This window comes from Rhinichthys klamathensis, unplaced genomic scaffold (assembly GCF_029890125.1).
Source record: "Rhinichthys klamathensis goyatoka isolate OS25496 unplaced genomic scaffold, OSU_Roscu_1.1 h1tg000191l_1, whole genome shotgun sequence".
In the NCBI taxonomy this organism is placed as follows: domain Eukaryota; kingdom Metazoa; phylum Chordata; class Actinopteri; order Cypriniformes; family Leuciscidae; genus Rhinichthys; species Rhinichthys klamathensis.
In genome coordinates, this window is record NW_026606717.1 from 900,597 (window position 1) to 916,439 (window position 15,843).

The 15,843-nt window shown below is 36.7% G+C and overlaps 1 protein-coding gene across 8 annotated transcripts in view; it reads right to left on the reverse strand.

Annotated features, from left to right (window-relative positions):
* nrxn2a (neurexin 2a) overlaps positions 1 to 15,843 on the reverse strand; it is a 452,348-nt gene that overhangs the window by 203,062 nt on the left and 233,443 nt on the right. For all 8 annotated transcript variants that reach the window (XM_056262003.1, XM_056262002.1, XM_056262001.1 and 5 more), the window contains 2 exons: positions 4,720 to 4,893; positions 3,927 to 4,049 (listed from right to left, as the gene is read on the reverse strand). In XM_056262003.1, the coding sequence (XP_056117978.1) occupies positions 3,927 to 4,049; positions 4,720 to 4,893 (297 nt within the window). The remainder of the gene's footprint in view (positions 1 to 3,926; positions 4,050 to 4,719; positions 4,894 to 15,843) is intronic.

Genomic DNA, 15,843 nt, shown 5'->3' on the forward strand with positions numbered 1-15,843 from the left:
CCCTGTGTGTGCTATATAGAGTGTAATTTCACCTGTGCCATTAATATGTTTATAAGCAACTGAAAAAAGCACAAATGTCAGAGCATGCCAAAACATCTCAAGGACCCCGAAAACACCTTAGACCCCAGAGGGTTAATGAACCAGATCACCCAAACATGTTATATACTTTTTTGAATACATTTTTTACTATTTTTTTGTGTGTGTTGTCATTCACTTTCCTGCTTAAAGAGGCTTCTTTAAAAACAATCCGATTTCATTCCACTCACTCAATACCTAGTGAGACGGCTTTGTTTCCAGATGTCAATGCAAAACTCATGAAACCTAAGATCACCTCTCTGGTTAAAGACATCATCCTTCCAGATCAGCTCAAGTCCTGCAGCTCAACATACAGTATATTCACAGGTATAAGCAGCTCAAAATGAATGGCAAAAAAACTTACACGGCATGAACATACAAAGCACAGGTCAGAAACCATATTCAATATTAAACTAGAGAAATAGTTCATGTCAATCATTTTCTTGAAACACTGCTGACATGCTTATTGTATTTTACCTCCCAGATCAGGTCCCGCTTTTGGTGACCCATATATGTCAATTCCATATCCTGTTCTCAACTGGAGCACGTCCAATTGGTAAAAGCCTATATTCCATACAATGAACCTTCCACTAGGAATCTGAGGGTTATATGGATCAATTGACCCTGGTATCCTATTGGCTTTCAGAAAATGTCACCATGAAAGATTAATTTGTATGGTGACACCAAGAACTGGTAATTCTTCTGCTTCATGTAACAATACAGCACTCAGACAAATTACCAATAATAAAAAAAGAGAAACCATTGTATGAACTTACTGATCTAAGATTAATATATATATATATATATATATATATATATATATATATATATATATATATATATATATATATATATATTAGATAATTAGATTTATACTAAATATACTGAATACATATTTCTTAGTACATATACTGAGTAATGGACATATTTAAATGTACACTAACTGTTCACAAGATATGGGGCAGACAATTTTTTTTTTGTAAAAGGAAACTTAGCAAGGATGCATTAAATAGTTTGAAGTGACAGTAAAGACATCTAAATGTTAAACATTTTATTTATTAGCTTATTTAACTTTCCATTCTTCAAAGAATCCTGAAATTGTTTTTAATCACAGTTTCCATAAAAATATGAAACAGCACAAATGTCTCATAGTAGAAGTACTTTTAAACAAGTCACTGGTTTTCTTTAGGTGTAAAACCTTAGAAATACTTAGTGAACCATTAAGAAGAAAGAGCTTTGTTTAAAGTTTTGCCCAACAAGAACAATTACCTCTGCAAGGAAACGTGGCCCATTTTATGTGCAGGGCACGACAGAAAAGTCTATGTAAAATCTAAGGTTGGCTGAGCAGATGCTTGCAGAGAAAGGTGAGAGTAGAGTCCAAGGCTGCAAGGCAAAACAGCAGACATGAAAGTGCAGCATCTATTTAATTTAATGGTCACCGCTGGAGGGTCTGATGTAAGGTACAGAGGGATGGAGTGAATCCTGAATGAACAAAGGAAGTAGGAAAGAGCAATCCCTTAAGACTCACAGGGACCTGTGCTGTGTCCTTGGACAGGGCTCAGGACGGGTAACACATTACAAGCCATTTAATTAGACCTCGGGTGATGGATGTGACCGTTCACAGGAAATCAAAGTATGAAACATAGATCCAGCCACTTGAATACGCTGTTCTACAACACAGGACATATGCAATACAACCGGGATATTCCGGTGGGATTTGTGTGACATTCGATGCCTATGTAGAAACAGTCTGGGAAAGATCGGATGACTGTCTGCGGCTCTCACATTTCTTGTTACTAAAAGCAAGAGTGCTAATAAAAGCGCTCGGAAGTCGTTGAAAATGTGCGAGATGTCACACAGGCAGCAGGCGTAATTTGTGCTAATGATATTCCTAAATAATCTACTCTAATTACCGAGGTCAACCAAAATTATTCTCCCCATATGTCTGCTGTCTGGGAAAAAAAATATGTATGGGCGTCTGTGTGTGTGTGTGTGTGTGTGTGTGTGTATGTGTTGTAGAGGACAGGCTAAAAAGATGACTGACTGCCTTTGTCACACTATTTGAGGAAGAGAATGAGTCATGCATTAGTGAAGCTGCTCCAGCTCTCTGTGGCTGCCCACCGGATTTTGTGTTGATCGCGTGAAAATGACTTTTGAAGGATTGTAATTTTTTTCACACCTGCAGCCTGCTCTATAGTCTTTCATGTGGACGAGGATGAACAGGTGTGCTACTGCTGCTTTAGCTATAAAAGATGCTTAGTTAATTCAAATCGTCTGTCAATGCACCAAAAAGCACCAACACTTCCATGAAAATTCATCTACCAATATCCAATCTGATGACAAGAAATGAAGAACATGAATGATTTTGTAGGCTGTTTAAATCAGGACTTGCCTTGTGTATTGTCAGTTTAAACCACGTTTCAAAAAATAATATTTGTGTTTATGTAGAGTAATTATGACTATAGGTGAATCGAGTATTAACTCAATGATTGACTAAATCACATTCGAATCACCAAATCCAACATTAAAGTGCTCCAAAATCCTTTAACTTTTAAATACTTGCCTCCTTTTTCTTTGCTGATAGATGTTTATATGTTTGTTAGTTTGTTTTATAAATAATATGATTGAGCATGTTTATGAGTCTTTCTCTGCTAGTGTATGAATGTAGAACAACCTTCACTATGCTTCTATGACATTGCCTCCTCATGTTGATAAAAGATCATTATCACTTTGATAATGGAGATTGAGATGTTTTACAGTATTGCGGGTATGCGGTGCTGTGAAATAATTGTCTGAAGTGTTAATTGAGTTAGCGGTGCAGAAGTTGTTTTGTACTCTCAGATCTGCTGCATCGACAAACTCCACGCCACTATAGTTCATGCATAATAAATTTGGCAAATGTTTACACATGCTGCTTGTATACTGGTCACTTTTAATTATTGTACTGATAAATAAGCATCGTAAACATTCGATGCCTTATTCACACTGACTCTAGAGATATGAAATCTGTAAATGATTAGCTTCATTTCTGATGAATTAGCTTGCCACACCAGTCAATGGTGGGTGAATTGAGAAAATGTAACTTCAATAAATATTTCATGATTTAATTGTGTATTTATAATAATATCATATAATATAAGGAATAATTAATTCCTTTTCCTAATATTTTTCAAATAATACAACGGCCTGTCATAAATTATTCCTTACTAATTTTGTATTGTTCTATATTATTATTGTATTTAACTACAATAAACAGCTTATTTAAATCTCTCCAGGTGTTTAATGAAGATGTTGTTTAAAACCATCCAACACACTTATTTGCTCTTTTTTTATACATATATTTATAGCAGCTCACCCTATTTATCTTCATTTAGCTCATTAGGCCGTTCTCCAAAGCATTATTGTCAAAAATATGGGGATGTTATTAAAGAAAAACACAATCTGCCGTGTGAGCGATGCCAGTGTCTGTTTGAAGCTAAAGCACAGTCCGATTTTTTATTGCAAGTACAGCATCACAGACATTAAAACCCCACAAGTTCCACCTCCAAGCTTTGGTGTAATTAAACATTTAAGATGCAACCGAAATTGCATATCTTCCAGCCTTCAGTTCAGGGGTCACTTGAACCATTACTAGCTCTTTATGAACATTATCTTGTGGCCCTCACTAATTAGAGTGTTCTGCCTTATCTGCACATTAAAAAGACTGCATTGCGGCGCACCATCGTTTAGTACTTCAAACACTTAGCTCAGAGATTATCAAAGGAGAAGCCTTGAACGGCTTATTAATGTGGCCAAACAAGCCTCTTTAATAAAGCTGTTTAATCCCTACTAAAGAGCAAAACGGTACTCACGGTCACTGCAGAGGGGACCACCATATGTCGTCATAGTGCAGTCACAAGTAAACCCCTCCCACTGCTGCAGACACACTCCCTGATTGGAGCAGGAGTCCTCCATGCAGGTTGTGCCGGGGGCGGCTGAAACAAACAGGAAATGGGAATCGGTGGTTATAATCACACAGGCGATCACAGTTTCTACACTCACACAGGTTTCCAATCTCACAATGTTCACTATCATTATCATGACGACAGCAACAGGAAAATGTGTGGACAACGTGGCACTGTATTTGTCAACAGAAATCCATTAAAACAGACTTAAAGTTGATAGCCAGTAATACTGTCTGTCATTAAAGTTAATCAAAGGCTGCAATGATTTGATCCAAAATACAGCAAAAACAGTAGTATTGTGAAAGTGTTTCCTATTTGAGTATATTTTAAAATGCAATTTATTCCTGTTGGCAAAGCTAAGTTTTCAGCATCATAACTCTTCAGTGTCACATGATCCTGCAGAAATCATTTTAATATGCTGTAAAAACTGTTAAACTGTTGTGTACATTGTTTTTAAGGATTCTTTGATGATGGATAGAAAGTTCACACACACCATAATAATCCAATGTAAAAAAAAAAAAGGATTTTTTAAAATTATTTTATTATTTCAGATTTACAGTATACAATTTTTTTTTTTTTTTAAACAACGATGGAAAATTGAAAATTGAAATAAGGTGCACCCTGATGCTATAAAATAGATAAAACAGATGTATTTTTAGTTAGGGGTCATATGCTATGTTCAGAGCAGCAGTATACTAACCTTCACAGCCTCGCTCCACTTGGCCCACACGGTGCAGAGCATCTGCGATCAGGTCAGGGAGTCTGCCATTCAGGTCAACTGAGGCCAGGCAGCCCTGGTAGCCATCCCGCGATGCTATAAGCTTGGGCAGACTGTTGTACATGCTCTTCCCCACACCTCCAATGTACAGCTCTCCTATACGACACAGAGGAAATACACACAGTTAAGTCCATTCAGCTGAATTGTTTCCCTCAAAATCAACTGATTAAGTCTGAACATTCCAACTGGGGCTGGATGTCTGTCTTTTAAATAAGGCAGGAATCAAGGATGATGGTGTTGCATTTTAATGTTAGAGCTAAATCATGTTAGAGCTTCAGAAGGTGGGGTAATCCTGTGGTACTCTATGATGAGCTGAATATGTGTGGTTCTCTTTTCAACTAATTCCCTGCTGATGAAGGCTAGTACCAATGAACCTTTGATGTGCAGAACAAAAAGAAAAACAGGGTTGTCATAAAACAGCATATAATTATGTAACTTCAAAGTTGCCCTTGAGCAACTTTGAGAAAGAGAACATGTGGATAATCATATAAGAAGATGAAGGAGAAGGGAACTCCGGTGCAATATATAGACACCGCTCTCGCTATAGCCTCCTTTACGATGCTCATCTGTGGTGTTTGGGTGTAGGATTGTGCTCAGACGGAGATTTGGGAATGGAGAAGAGAGGTGGAGAATTAAAATGACTTGGCTCTTCATCACAGAACAGTATGTCCCTGCGCCTGGTTCTTAAAAGCAGACTGATGCAACACTGTTCAGTGGAGTCAATTATATATATTTATAGCTACATTTCTGGATTGAATATTGTGTGCTTTTAGGTAAATTCTAATAAAGTTTGAAATGATCACAGTGTAGTACAATCTATGTAATGCTGAATAAAAAATTCAATATAGATTTATAATAATAAAAAAATACACACACACATATACATATATATATAAAATAGCATTTTTAAAATATTAAAACAAATGCATAAAATGTATACTTTTTTAAACAGAGCTTTAAATAAATTCTTGTTAACAAAACTAGGCAATAATAACAACTAGTAATGACGTCATATGACAATAAATAACCACCAAGGGGATGACTGCTAATAAAATCAAATAACCTAAAACAATGTTCTCTGTGAGTAATCTGTGAACTAAACACTGCTATTAAAATAACCTGAAGAAATTGCTGTGTGGTTAGGAGAAATGACATAGCAGCTAGTGTCTATATAAATAGACCCACAGTTATAATATAAGTGTGCTGATGTTATACTTAGTCTCTGTCACGGTGTTGTTTAAGGTACACACTCCTCTTTCATTCTACACATATTATTTTATTCTTTCATTCTGCAAATATACATTGCGGAAAGCATCAAAGATGTCCGGGGACCTTTAGATAAACATTCACCAGGCAGTCCATGTTTAGAGGGCATTGTTTGCCAGTGAAATGCAATTTCCAACTGAGCTCTGCTGGCAAGACAGGCAATTACGCGTTAAAACTGACAAGCAAGAAAACATATGGCAATTTTCATCGTACGGTTGAAGAGAGAGCTCTCTCGCTCTCTCTCTCTCTCTCTGATTGTTTGCTGAAATATGCTCTTTTTCCACTCCAACTGAATAAGCCTAATTAGACCACCATTAAAAGCCCTATTCATCTAAACTTCTGCACTCTTTAATTTTATCTCACCTCACTACAGATAAATTGTATTCTTTCGTTCTAACTTTCCCTTTTCAATTAAGAGCCCCTCAACCTGACTCTCTTCAACTAACTACTGTAATTGTCCTCGGTGCCTCTTCAATGGAATGAACGGTCTTTCCTGACTGGCTATAGCTCCGCCTCTTCAGATACTGATTACATAATCATAGCCATTTTACAATTCACTGCAACATGTGTTACTGGCTGAATATCAATTGAGCTTCTAAAAGCACTGAACGTCAAAGTGCATTCAGCACCACACAAACATTTCTCATAAAATGTCTATAATTAATATTATTCCTCCAGTGAGTTCAGTCTGTAACTCCTAATCAAGACTTCAAGTAATCTACAGCTGATCCACTGCATGAAGAGGGTACAAAAAATAGGACCTGAAAAAAGACTTTTTTCCCCCTTTCAGACAAATGGTATGTGAAAAGAGGTGCTTAACCTTCAGAATATGTTCAATCAACCTCTAGAGGTCAAACTAAATATTATATGAGATGTTTTAATCTATTCATTCATATTTTATTCATTTTATATGAGGCTTGCAATATTTGAAATCCTGTTACCAAAATTTGGAACGTCTAAAAAAGTATGGAGTTTGATTGAGATGAATGGGAATACTAATGGACCGTTTTCTACAAGGATAATAGACCTCCTTGATTAATATATATACATTTTTAACCCATTGTTAGCAATTCCACTGTAGTTTTTTTTTTAAATTAAAAAACATATACACAACACACACACACACACATATATATATATATATATATGTACAATGGGTTACGAATGTATTAAATAAATTATTTGATTAAATTGATTCACTTTTATTTGCACATGGGCTAACCAATAGGGCAGGGCTTTTAAAAAAAAAAATTCCCTTCCCTTAAATTTAGAAATGTTGTACCTGTGCCAGCACAGAACACCCGAATCCAGTGCCACGCTCAGAGGGAAAGCTCAGTCTGCTTCACACAGAATAGCCCATGCATGGTTATTAGCTCTGTATGTCTCAGTGTTATGCAAAGACTATTAAGCAGACTTCAATCACAATATTCAATTATACACCCAATAGTTTTTTTCATTAGTCATTCAAATGGATGGCTGGGCAGCGGGAGCGCGGAGCTTCTTTTGTGGACGAGAGGGAGGAAAATCAATTGCTTTCATACGAAGGAACTGCAGGGAGATTGTAAAAATGACATCTCCAGTCATGCGTCTCTGTTGAGTAATGACGAAGCAATATCCCTGCTGGATAAAAATGGAAGACGGCGGAAAGCAAAAAAGAAACGCTTTTGGCTGTGCTCCATGACCAGCAGCCTGACCAGTGGATTAAAGCTCCTATAAACGCTCTCATTACGCACTGTCCTGCTAAGGCCTAGAGTTTCCCATCATGAAAAGTTCTTTAACATCATGTTGAGGATCTAGGGAAAGGTGGCACTATAATATCATAATGATTGCTTGTATCAAGTGGTAGCAAGTGATCATTAGTGCTGTGTGCTACGGGAAGGAGCACTGTTACTAACAAACACCTAAAGTATTTAGGTCACAGACATTTATGCCAGACACGAATGATATCCCAAAGCATGCAGCTTGTTGAAGAGATATTGAGAGTGCCATTACTTTTCTAAGTGTAGAATGAACATAGGAACATTAGGCTAGATGATGCTATTATGTTTGCCAGAACGCTGGTTGCTACTAGGGGTGCAATAGTTCAAATTTATCACGGTTCAGTTTGTATCACAGTTTTAGGTTCACGGTTTCGGTAAGGTTAGGTATTTGCTATGTTCAGGGAAAATAAATAAATAATCTAACTACAAGAAACAGCACAAATAAACACAATAGAGCAAATATACTAATAAAATAAACAGTGCTTTTCAGGTAGGTCTAATTAAATGTAAAATAACATTGCATATTTGACTGTATAAGTTAAAGATTAATCCTTATTAAAGTTACAAAAGTTATTCAATCCCGAGCAGTAAGTGATTTCCTTGTCTTTTGTAGTTTGATTAACATTAAAAACACAGACAGCAGGAATATTAGGCTGCTGTCCCTTTAAGACAAAGCACAGACACAAAATACTGAGGTACTGTTACACATGAGTTGTCTTTCTCGAAGTTCATTTAAGGCATAACAGACAATGGCTGTGTCCGAAATCTCCCACTATTCACTATATAGTGGACTATATAGTGAGCTCGCCATTTTGTAGTGCTGTCCGAATGTATAGTGATGATTATTATACCCTATATAGTCCACTCAATGTATCCCAGAATGCATTTTGAAAAGTAGTGTACAACCGATGGTCACTAACCCAAGCCCTACATACCATCATGCATTGCGCTGATCGTAAAAGACCTATCAGCATCATCTTCATCTTTAACTTACAATTTGACGACGTCTCACTAGCGTAGCAAGAACAGCACATCGTTTTCTGTGTCTAGAAATCCTGTTTCTTTTGCTAATCCGCAAAATCTTCTGAATCACGAGAACAAACAAACAAAAAAGATAAATATTGAGTGGCATCTCCAGAGTCTAAAAGCTGTTTTATTAAGAGTAGTATGAGCAAGATATTTGATAACGTAGATCTGTTTTTTTTTCCTTAATGTCGACAGGCAAGAGAAAATGGTGTGGCGCGAAAATGAAAATATATGAAATATGTGTATTAATTTCATTTATGTTTATAAGTTATAATCATGTGTGGAGTAACGCATTATAACAGAAACGGCCAGAAATTACTTTTAATTTTACAATTTTGGAGAAATAAGCTCAATATAATGTAATGTATTTATAAAAAAAAAAAATCTATTTAGCCGAGAGCTGGCTCGGCACCAGCTGACAGATCATGGCGCGTTTAAACAACGGCGCCGAGAGACGATCGAGTAGTGTCCGAAAGTGGTGTTTCTATTATGCTGGTGAGCTCACTATATAGTGCTCTACTCCCTACCCCCTACATAGGGGTTAGGGAGTAGTGGTTTGAGTGGAGATTTCGGACACAGCCTAAGTCTGCTAGGATACTCATCAAGACGGACATGTTGACATCATTTTTGTTTGAATTTGTCCATTCAAGTGCAAGACTTGAAAGAGAACTCAATATTTGCATGCTGTCTGAGACGCGTGCGCACTTCGGATGAGTGCAAAGTCTGCACACACACACCTTCTCTCAGCACACGCAAGTTCTCTTTCCAGTCTTGCTCTTGAATGTTTAAATTGGCACTGTTAAATTAGTTTAGTTTAAACACAGATAGTGACGCTGTTAAGGTCTCGCCTTAACTGCGTAAATGACTGGTCATGTTCGAGTATACGGCACTCGCATTGAACAAAGTTTACAAAGAGAGACCGTTTTGTTCATGTTTTTTTGATTATCGCTGTTGTATCAATGCATGTGCGTCCATCGACAGAAACATACATTAGTGGAAATCTGTTTTACGAATTGTTATTTTCAACAAACCATATTATAGATGCGTCCACAAATTTGAGATCAACAGCGGTGCAAATGTGTGCCGAACCGGTGGAGAACGGTACGGTTCGTTTTTTTACAGACAACCGTTACACCCCTAGTTGCTACAGTGTTGACTTTTGTACAGGTGGTTGCTTGCTTACCCAACTGAAGAGTCTCGATGATTTTCTGTTTTTTAGATGTGGCTTGGATCTCTCCTTCAAACGTAAGTCAATGCAAGCTTGCCAGGCGAAAACTGTGTCTAATTGCTTAGAAAAGTAATAGCACACCTCTCCTTAAAAAGCTGCACGACTTGAGGTATATTTTGTTCGGCTTTTACTCCTACTGCCAGGTTCTCACCATGATATAAAAATGTGTGTGTGTTTAGGAAATCTTTTCCTCGACTGAACTGGCCACCAACAGCTCATTAATAAACTCATTGACATTCACATTTTATAGCAACACCTGGATTTTCCTCACGCCAGGGGGAACAGGAAAGCAATTCGATTACAAAGTCAATAAAACAATTTTTCAGAAAACATTTACAGGGGCTGGATGGCAGTTCCTTGAGGGGGGGAAAAAACTCAATTATCGGACAGCGTGGAAATTTGCTTGTCACTAGCGCTCTTCACATATGCTCATTTCAACACACATAACAGGTCAAGCTTCACTTTCCACTGGGTCCCTCACAGAAAATAACACCACCTTCCCGTCTGAGGATGTTCATTTTACACTTCACAGAAGAGCACTGGACCCTGGGGATTGTAACGCCACTCTCCATTCTCTCCGGCATAATTGCTTGAACAATTACAACTGACACGTACTGCGAAGTTGCTCTTTTGATGGTTAAAGGACCTGCTCTGGGGCAGCCAAATAAAAAAAAGACCTTGGAGCCTGACAGCAGGAGTTTGCACTTTATGGCCTTATTTGATTTGGCCTTTATTACTTGTACTTAAAGTAGCTTGTTGACGTACAATTAGATTTTTTGTGTTGGATACTTTGTAGCTTTGAAGCTTTTCCTTTCTTGTCTTTATCTGAGCATCATGGTTAAAGAACCATGAACATTTAGCCAAAAAATTATATTTTGTAGCGTATAGTGTAGAAAATCATATGCAGGGTATATATATATATATATATATATATATATACATATATATACACACACACGTATATGTAAATTTAAAAATAAAATAAATTTAAACCATCAAAAAAATTTTTTTTAAACCATCAAATAAAAATAACATTTCCTTACACCTGTACAGATCTGGTCTGATAAGTCTGGATTTCTGCTGTGACATTCAGATGGTAGGGTCAGAATTTGGCGTAAACAACATGAAAGCATGGATCTATCCTGCCTTGCATCAATGGTTCAGGCTGCTGCTGGTGTAATGGTGTGAGGGAGATTTTCTTGGCACACTTTGGGCCCCTTAGTACCAATTGAGCATTGTTTAGATGTCACAGACGACCTGAGTATTGTTGCTGACTATGTCCATTTATGAAAACAGTGTACCCATATTCTGATGGCTTCATCCAGTAGGATAACGCACCATGTGACAAAGCAAACGTAAACAAATATCATTAAATATTCATAAAATATCATTCATAAACATTATTAATTATCCTTACTATCATTGTGAATTAATATTTATGACTTATTAACCCTCTGGGGTCGGCAATCACGCCGGCGTGATCTGGTCGCTTTTTTCCTTATCAGTGCAAAAGAGACTCAAAATACTGTGTTGATTTTGATCGTACATATAAGTGTTATACATCAATCGATCCTATTAAGTGTCTATTTTTTTTGTGGATACTCACAATAAAAACAAATTGTTGTGCTTTTCGCCAAATAAAAAAAAATAAACATGATGCGCGTTCTGCGTTCTCTCTGTCAGTGAAGTCCATTCTGAAACGGTCCGTAAAATGAACTGTAACTAAGTCAATACTTGTCACAGAGATTCGAGACATGTATCTTTTTAAAACTTGTAATCTCTTCTTTTAAATGAAGTAAAACAAATTTTTTATATATATTTCCAGTTTATGTAATCCGTTTGAAACCAAGGAGAGGTACAGTTTTTTTGTTCTCCCTTCATTATCTTTAATTAGCTGAGGCCGCCACGCCCCCAGAGCTTTTCACATGGTAAATAGGCGATCTATGCATCGCACACGCGGCACGCCCCCCCGATCAATGCCATAACAACACAAAGTAACTTTCTTCATCAGAATCACTGATAGTTCATCGCATTTTGAGGATGGCACCACGCTACTCCTTCAGAGGATTATGGACAGCAGGGAAAAATTCACCTTTTCCTCAGAGGAATTTGAAACTCACGACGAACAGCTGCATTTTGAAGAACGAATTGACCCCGCCGATGATACAAGCTCAGAGTAAGTTGTTTAGTGTTATATAATTCCTTTTCTGATCATAGAGCTCAAATAAATTTTCAGACTATATTTTGCCTAGTTTTGGCTAGCTCTTAACATAGGAAATATTACCTATACGCTCCTGTAAACTTTTTGAATAACTGCTTAGGTTATAATGATTTAGTGAAATATATCGATCACCAACTTTTGCTTGAGTACTTCAGTGGTTTAGTGGCAGATCTTTTGCCAAGCATGTCAGAGGTTACGGGTTCTGATCCGCCCTCAGTATAGTTTTTTTTCTCTCATCAAAACCGAATATGTTCATCAGTGGTTACAGTCTATATCAAGCAGTTGTGTGCCTTTTATTTTGTGATTTCACCGGAATGAATAGTGTCCGCCGCAACGGCGATAGATTGAAGAGCGCGTCCGAGTGAAGACTGCGCGCGCGCCGCAGAGAACACTGTATCAATGACACTGATAGCAGCGGACACGAGCGCTTAGCTTGAGTTCAAAAACAAAACATTTTAGCGCTAGATCTCTTATTTAAGAGCGGACTAAATGAATGCTCTGCTAGTTAACTGGAGATGTTTTATTTGTATTAGGTACATCCGTGCCTCAATGTTTCCAAAAGTGGTGGGTACAAAATGACTCATGACGAAATCTGGTGGGGACGCGTACCCACCGCCCCCCACCGAAATCGACGCTTATGCAAATATGTGATACTAAGTAAATACAATATATTTTTTATATATAAAATGTTCAGTTTTGCCAAGGCAACTGCAAAAGGCTGCAAATATAAATGGACAGATGTCAGCATCAGTGAGATGTACCGCTAACTTACCTAACTAACCATCAGCCTTCAGAAATCATTCTGATATGATTTTTAAAAAAATCATTGTTGGAAACAGTTGTGCTGCTTAATTTTTTTAACCTGTAATAGTATTTTTTAGGATTCTTTGAATAAATTTTTTTTTATAAAAAAACAACAAGTTTGGTCTTTTTATGTTTTTTTTTTTTTTTAAAGGATGTGTTAACCCTCTGGGGACCAAGAACGCGCCCGCGCGTTTTGCTTTTTTTTTTTTTTTTTCACATAGCAGCAACATAGACTTTTGTGGTCATTTATGGTCATATAAATAAAATCAATACATGATTATAAACTATAGAGGGTCTTCTTTTTTTGTGTACACTCACATTAACATCAAAACCTTGTGTTTTTTTTAAATAAATAAAATAAACAGGGTGCGCTTTCAGCTCACTCTGTCTCCGCAAAAATCTTTCTGAAACATGTCTGGAAAATGAACGGAAACTCCGCTAATACTTATCACACAAACATGAAACATACGTCTAAAGAACGCTTTAAATTTCTACTTTTAAATAAAACAATTCACATTTAAAACAAATATTCTCCTGCAATGTAATCTGTCTGAAACTAAAGAGAAGTACAGTTTCTCCTGTCTCTGCTCATTATCGTTAATTTGTTCACACCCACTCGCAGAGCGCGCTATTCATAAGATAATGTGTTGAGGCCATTTGCAAAATAGATAAACGCCCCCAGGCAAATGCTGTAAACTCACTATATTTTTTAGTCAGATTAAGATTCGTCTTGCGCGGCTATGAGGAATAATCCTGGGACATTTACCACAGAACAAGTGCTGGTTTCACTTCGAGGAGGAGCAAAATAATTCAGCTGAGAACTGTAAGTGTTTTATGCTTGTGCTTTGTTCTAATCGCGTTATAGAATAACGTTAGTGTCTGTAAACGGAAAAATAGCATACTGTTTAAATGTGAATCATGTTTCTCTCTGTGTGTGTGTGTGTGTGTATGAATGAATGAATGAATGAACGCACAGATACGCACTGTTACAGACGAAATAAAAGACAAAATTTCGTTGACTAGTTTTGGATAAAGTTTTTCAAATCAAATAAGCATCAAATTAGCTTCTAAATAAAGACATCAGCTTTTGTTAGGAGTTTCTGGGGATAGAAGTGTCCAGACGTATGCACCCTGTATTTTAAATAAGAACATTTAATTATTTGCGATACATTATTCATTCACAAAGAATTCAGGGACATTATTCATGTCCCTAAAGGTTGGAGTTTTCCTCATTTTTTTAATTAAGGCATTAAGATTTTTTATTCCTCTTATTTTTATTTCTCACACTAAACACGTCATACACATTCTAAAATACTTTATTGACTTATCTGAATGAGTAGTCAAGATGATTCTCACATAGTTTTGGAGCAAATATTCTAGACTATGTGATACAATTTTCAAAAGAAATAATCAATATGTGTTTTGTGGCCTTATTTCAGAAACTTTTATTTTTAAGTTTTTCAATAACCATGCATAAATAATATTCTCTCAAAAATACAAACATGTACGTACATGTTGCTCACAGATTATGGTAGCCCCGTTTGTGCTATATAGAGTGAATTTACACCTTTTCCATTAACACGTTTATAAATAACTGAAAAAAGCACAAATGTCAGTGCATGTCAAAACATCCCAAGGGCCCCAAAAAACCCTTGGTCCCCAGAGGGTTAAGTGATAGGAATGACTTTAAGTCTTTACGTTCTTAGGAAAGATTTCTATTTTGAATAAATGCGTTCTTTTTAACTTTTTATTCATTAGTGAATCATTCTTATTCAGGCTGCCTCACAGCACCTTGATGGGCCATTGGGGGAGTGTCTTTAGTCTTCCCACCCAGGTGTAAATCACATTAATATTCATGGCCATTCACACTCCCATGCATACAGCAGTGCTGACCAAAAACTGACGTAAGAAATTTAAATCGTTATATTGTTGTTTGTGAAAGAGTGGTTAGAATGATTTTCACTTCATTTTGAAGTAAAAATTCTAGCCTACAAGAATAGTAACTCAAATGTCTTGTGGACAACTATTCAGTATGTGTTAAATGGCCTTATTGCGGTGACATTTTTTTCCCCAAAACGTACTAACCACGCATAATATTTTTTTTTATAAAATGCAAACATGTACATCCATTTTGCTCACATATTATTGTAGCAGAGTTTGTGCTGAATATAGCTAATTTAAATGTTGGCAAATGGTATGTTTTAAGTAGCTGAAATAAGCACAAATGTCAGGGCATGTCAAAACATCTCAAGGACCCCAAAAACACCTCAGACCCCAGATGGTTAATAAATAAATAATTCAGTTTCTGTGCAGTTCCAAAGTTCCTTTGTTCCCAAGATGATGAAATTAATTATTTTTTTTACACATTTTAACACATTAGTTGACTTCTATCAATTCTAGCACATTTTAGTTAATGTTTATCATTAGATAATAGATAGTTAGACTCTATTTCCAGTTAGCTAACGTGAGCAGCACTTAAATAACCAGATGCCAGTTGTCATATTTTTAACAGTTGTTAGTCTTTCTGCCATTCTTCTCTTCCTGTAGGAGGTCGAATGAGTTTCTATGAAGAACAAGAAAAAACATATCTTATCTAGCCCCTCATTGGATATATAGGCCTATCCACCTTTTTCCTGGTTAGCGAATTTACCCATGATTCATAGCGGGTTTGAACCGGAAGCCGGTTGTCCTTTTCCGGTTCGAAGCTTTATGAAGATTGAGCGCCGCTTGCTCAGAACGCC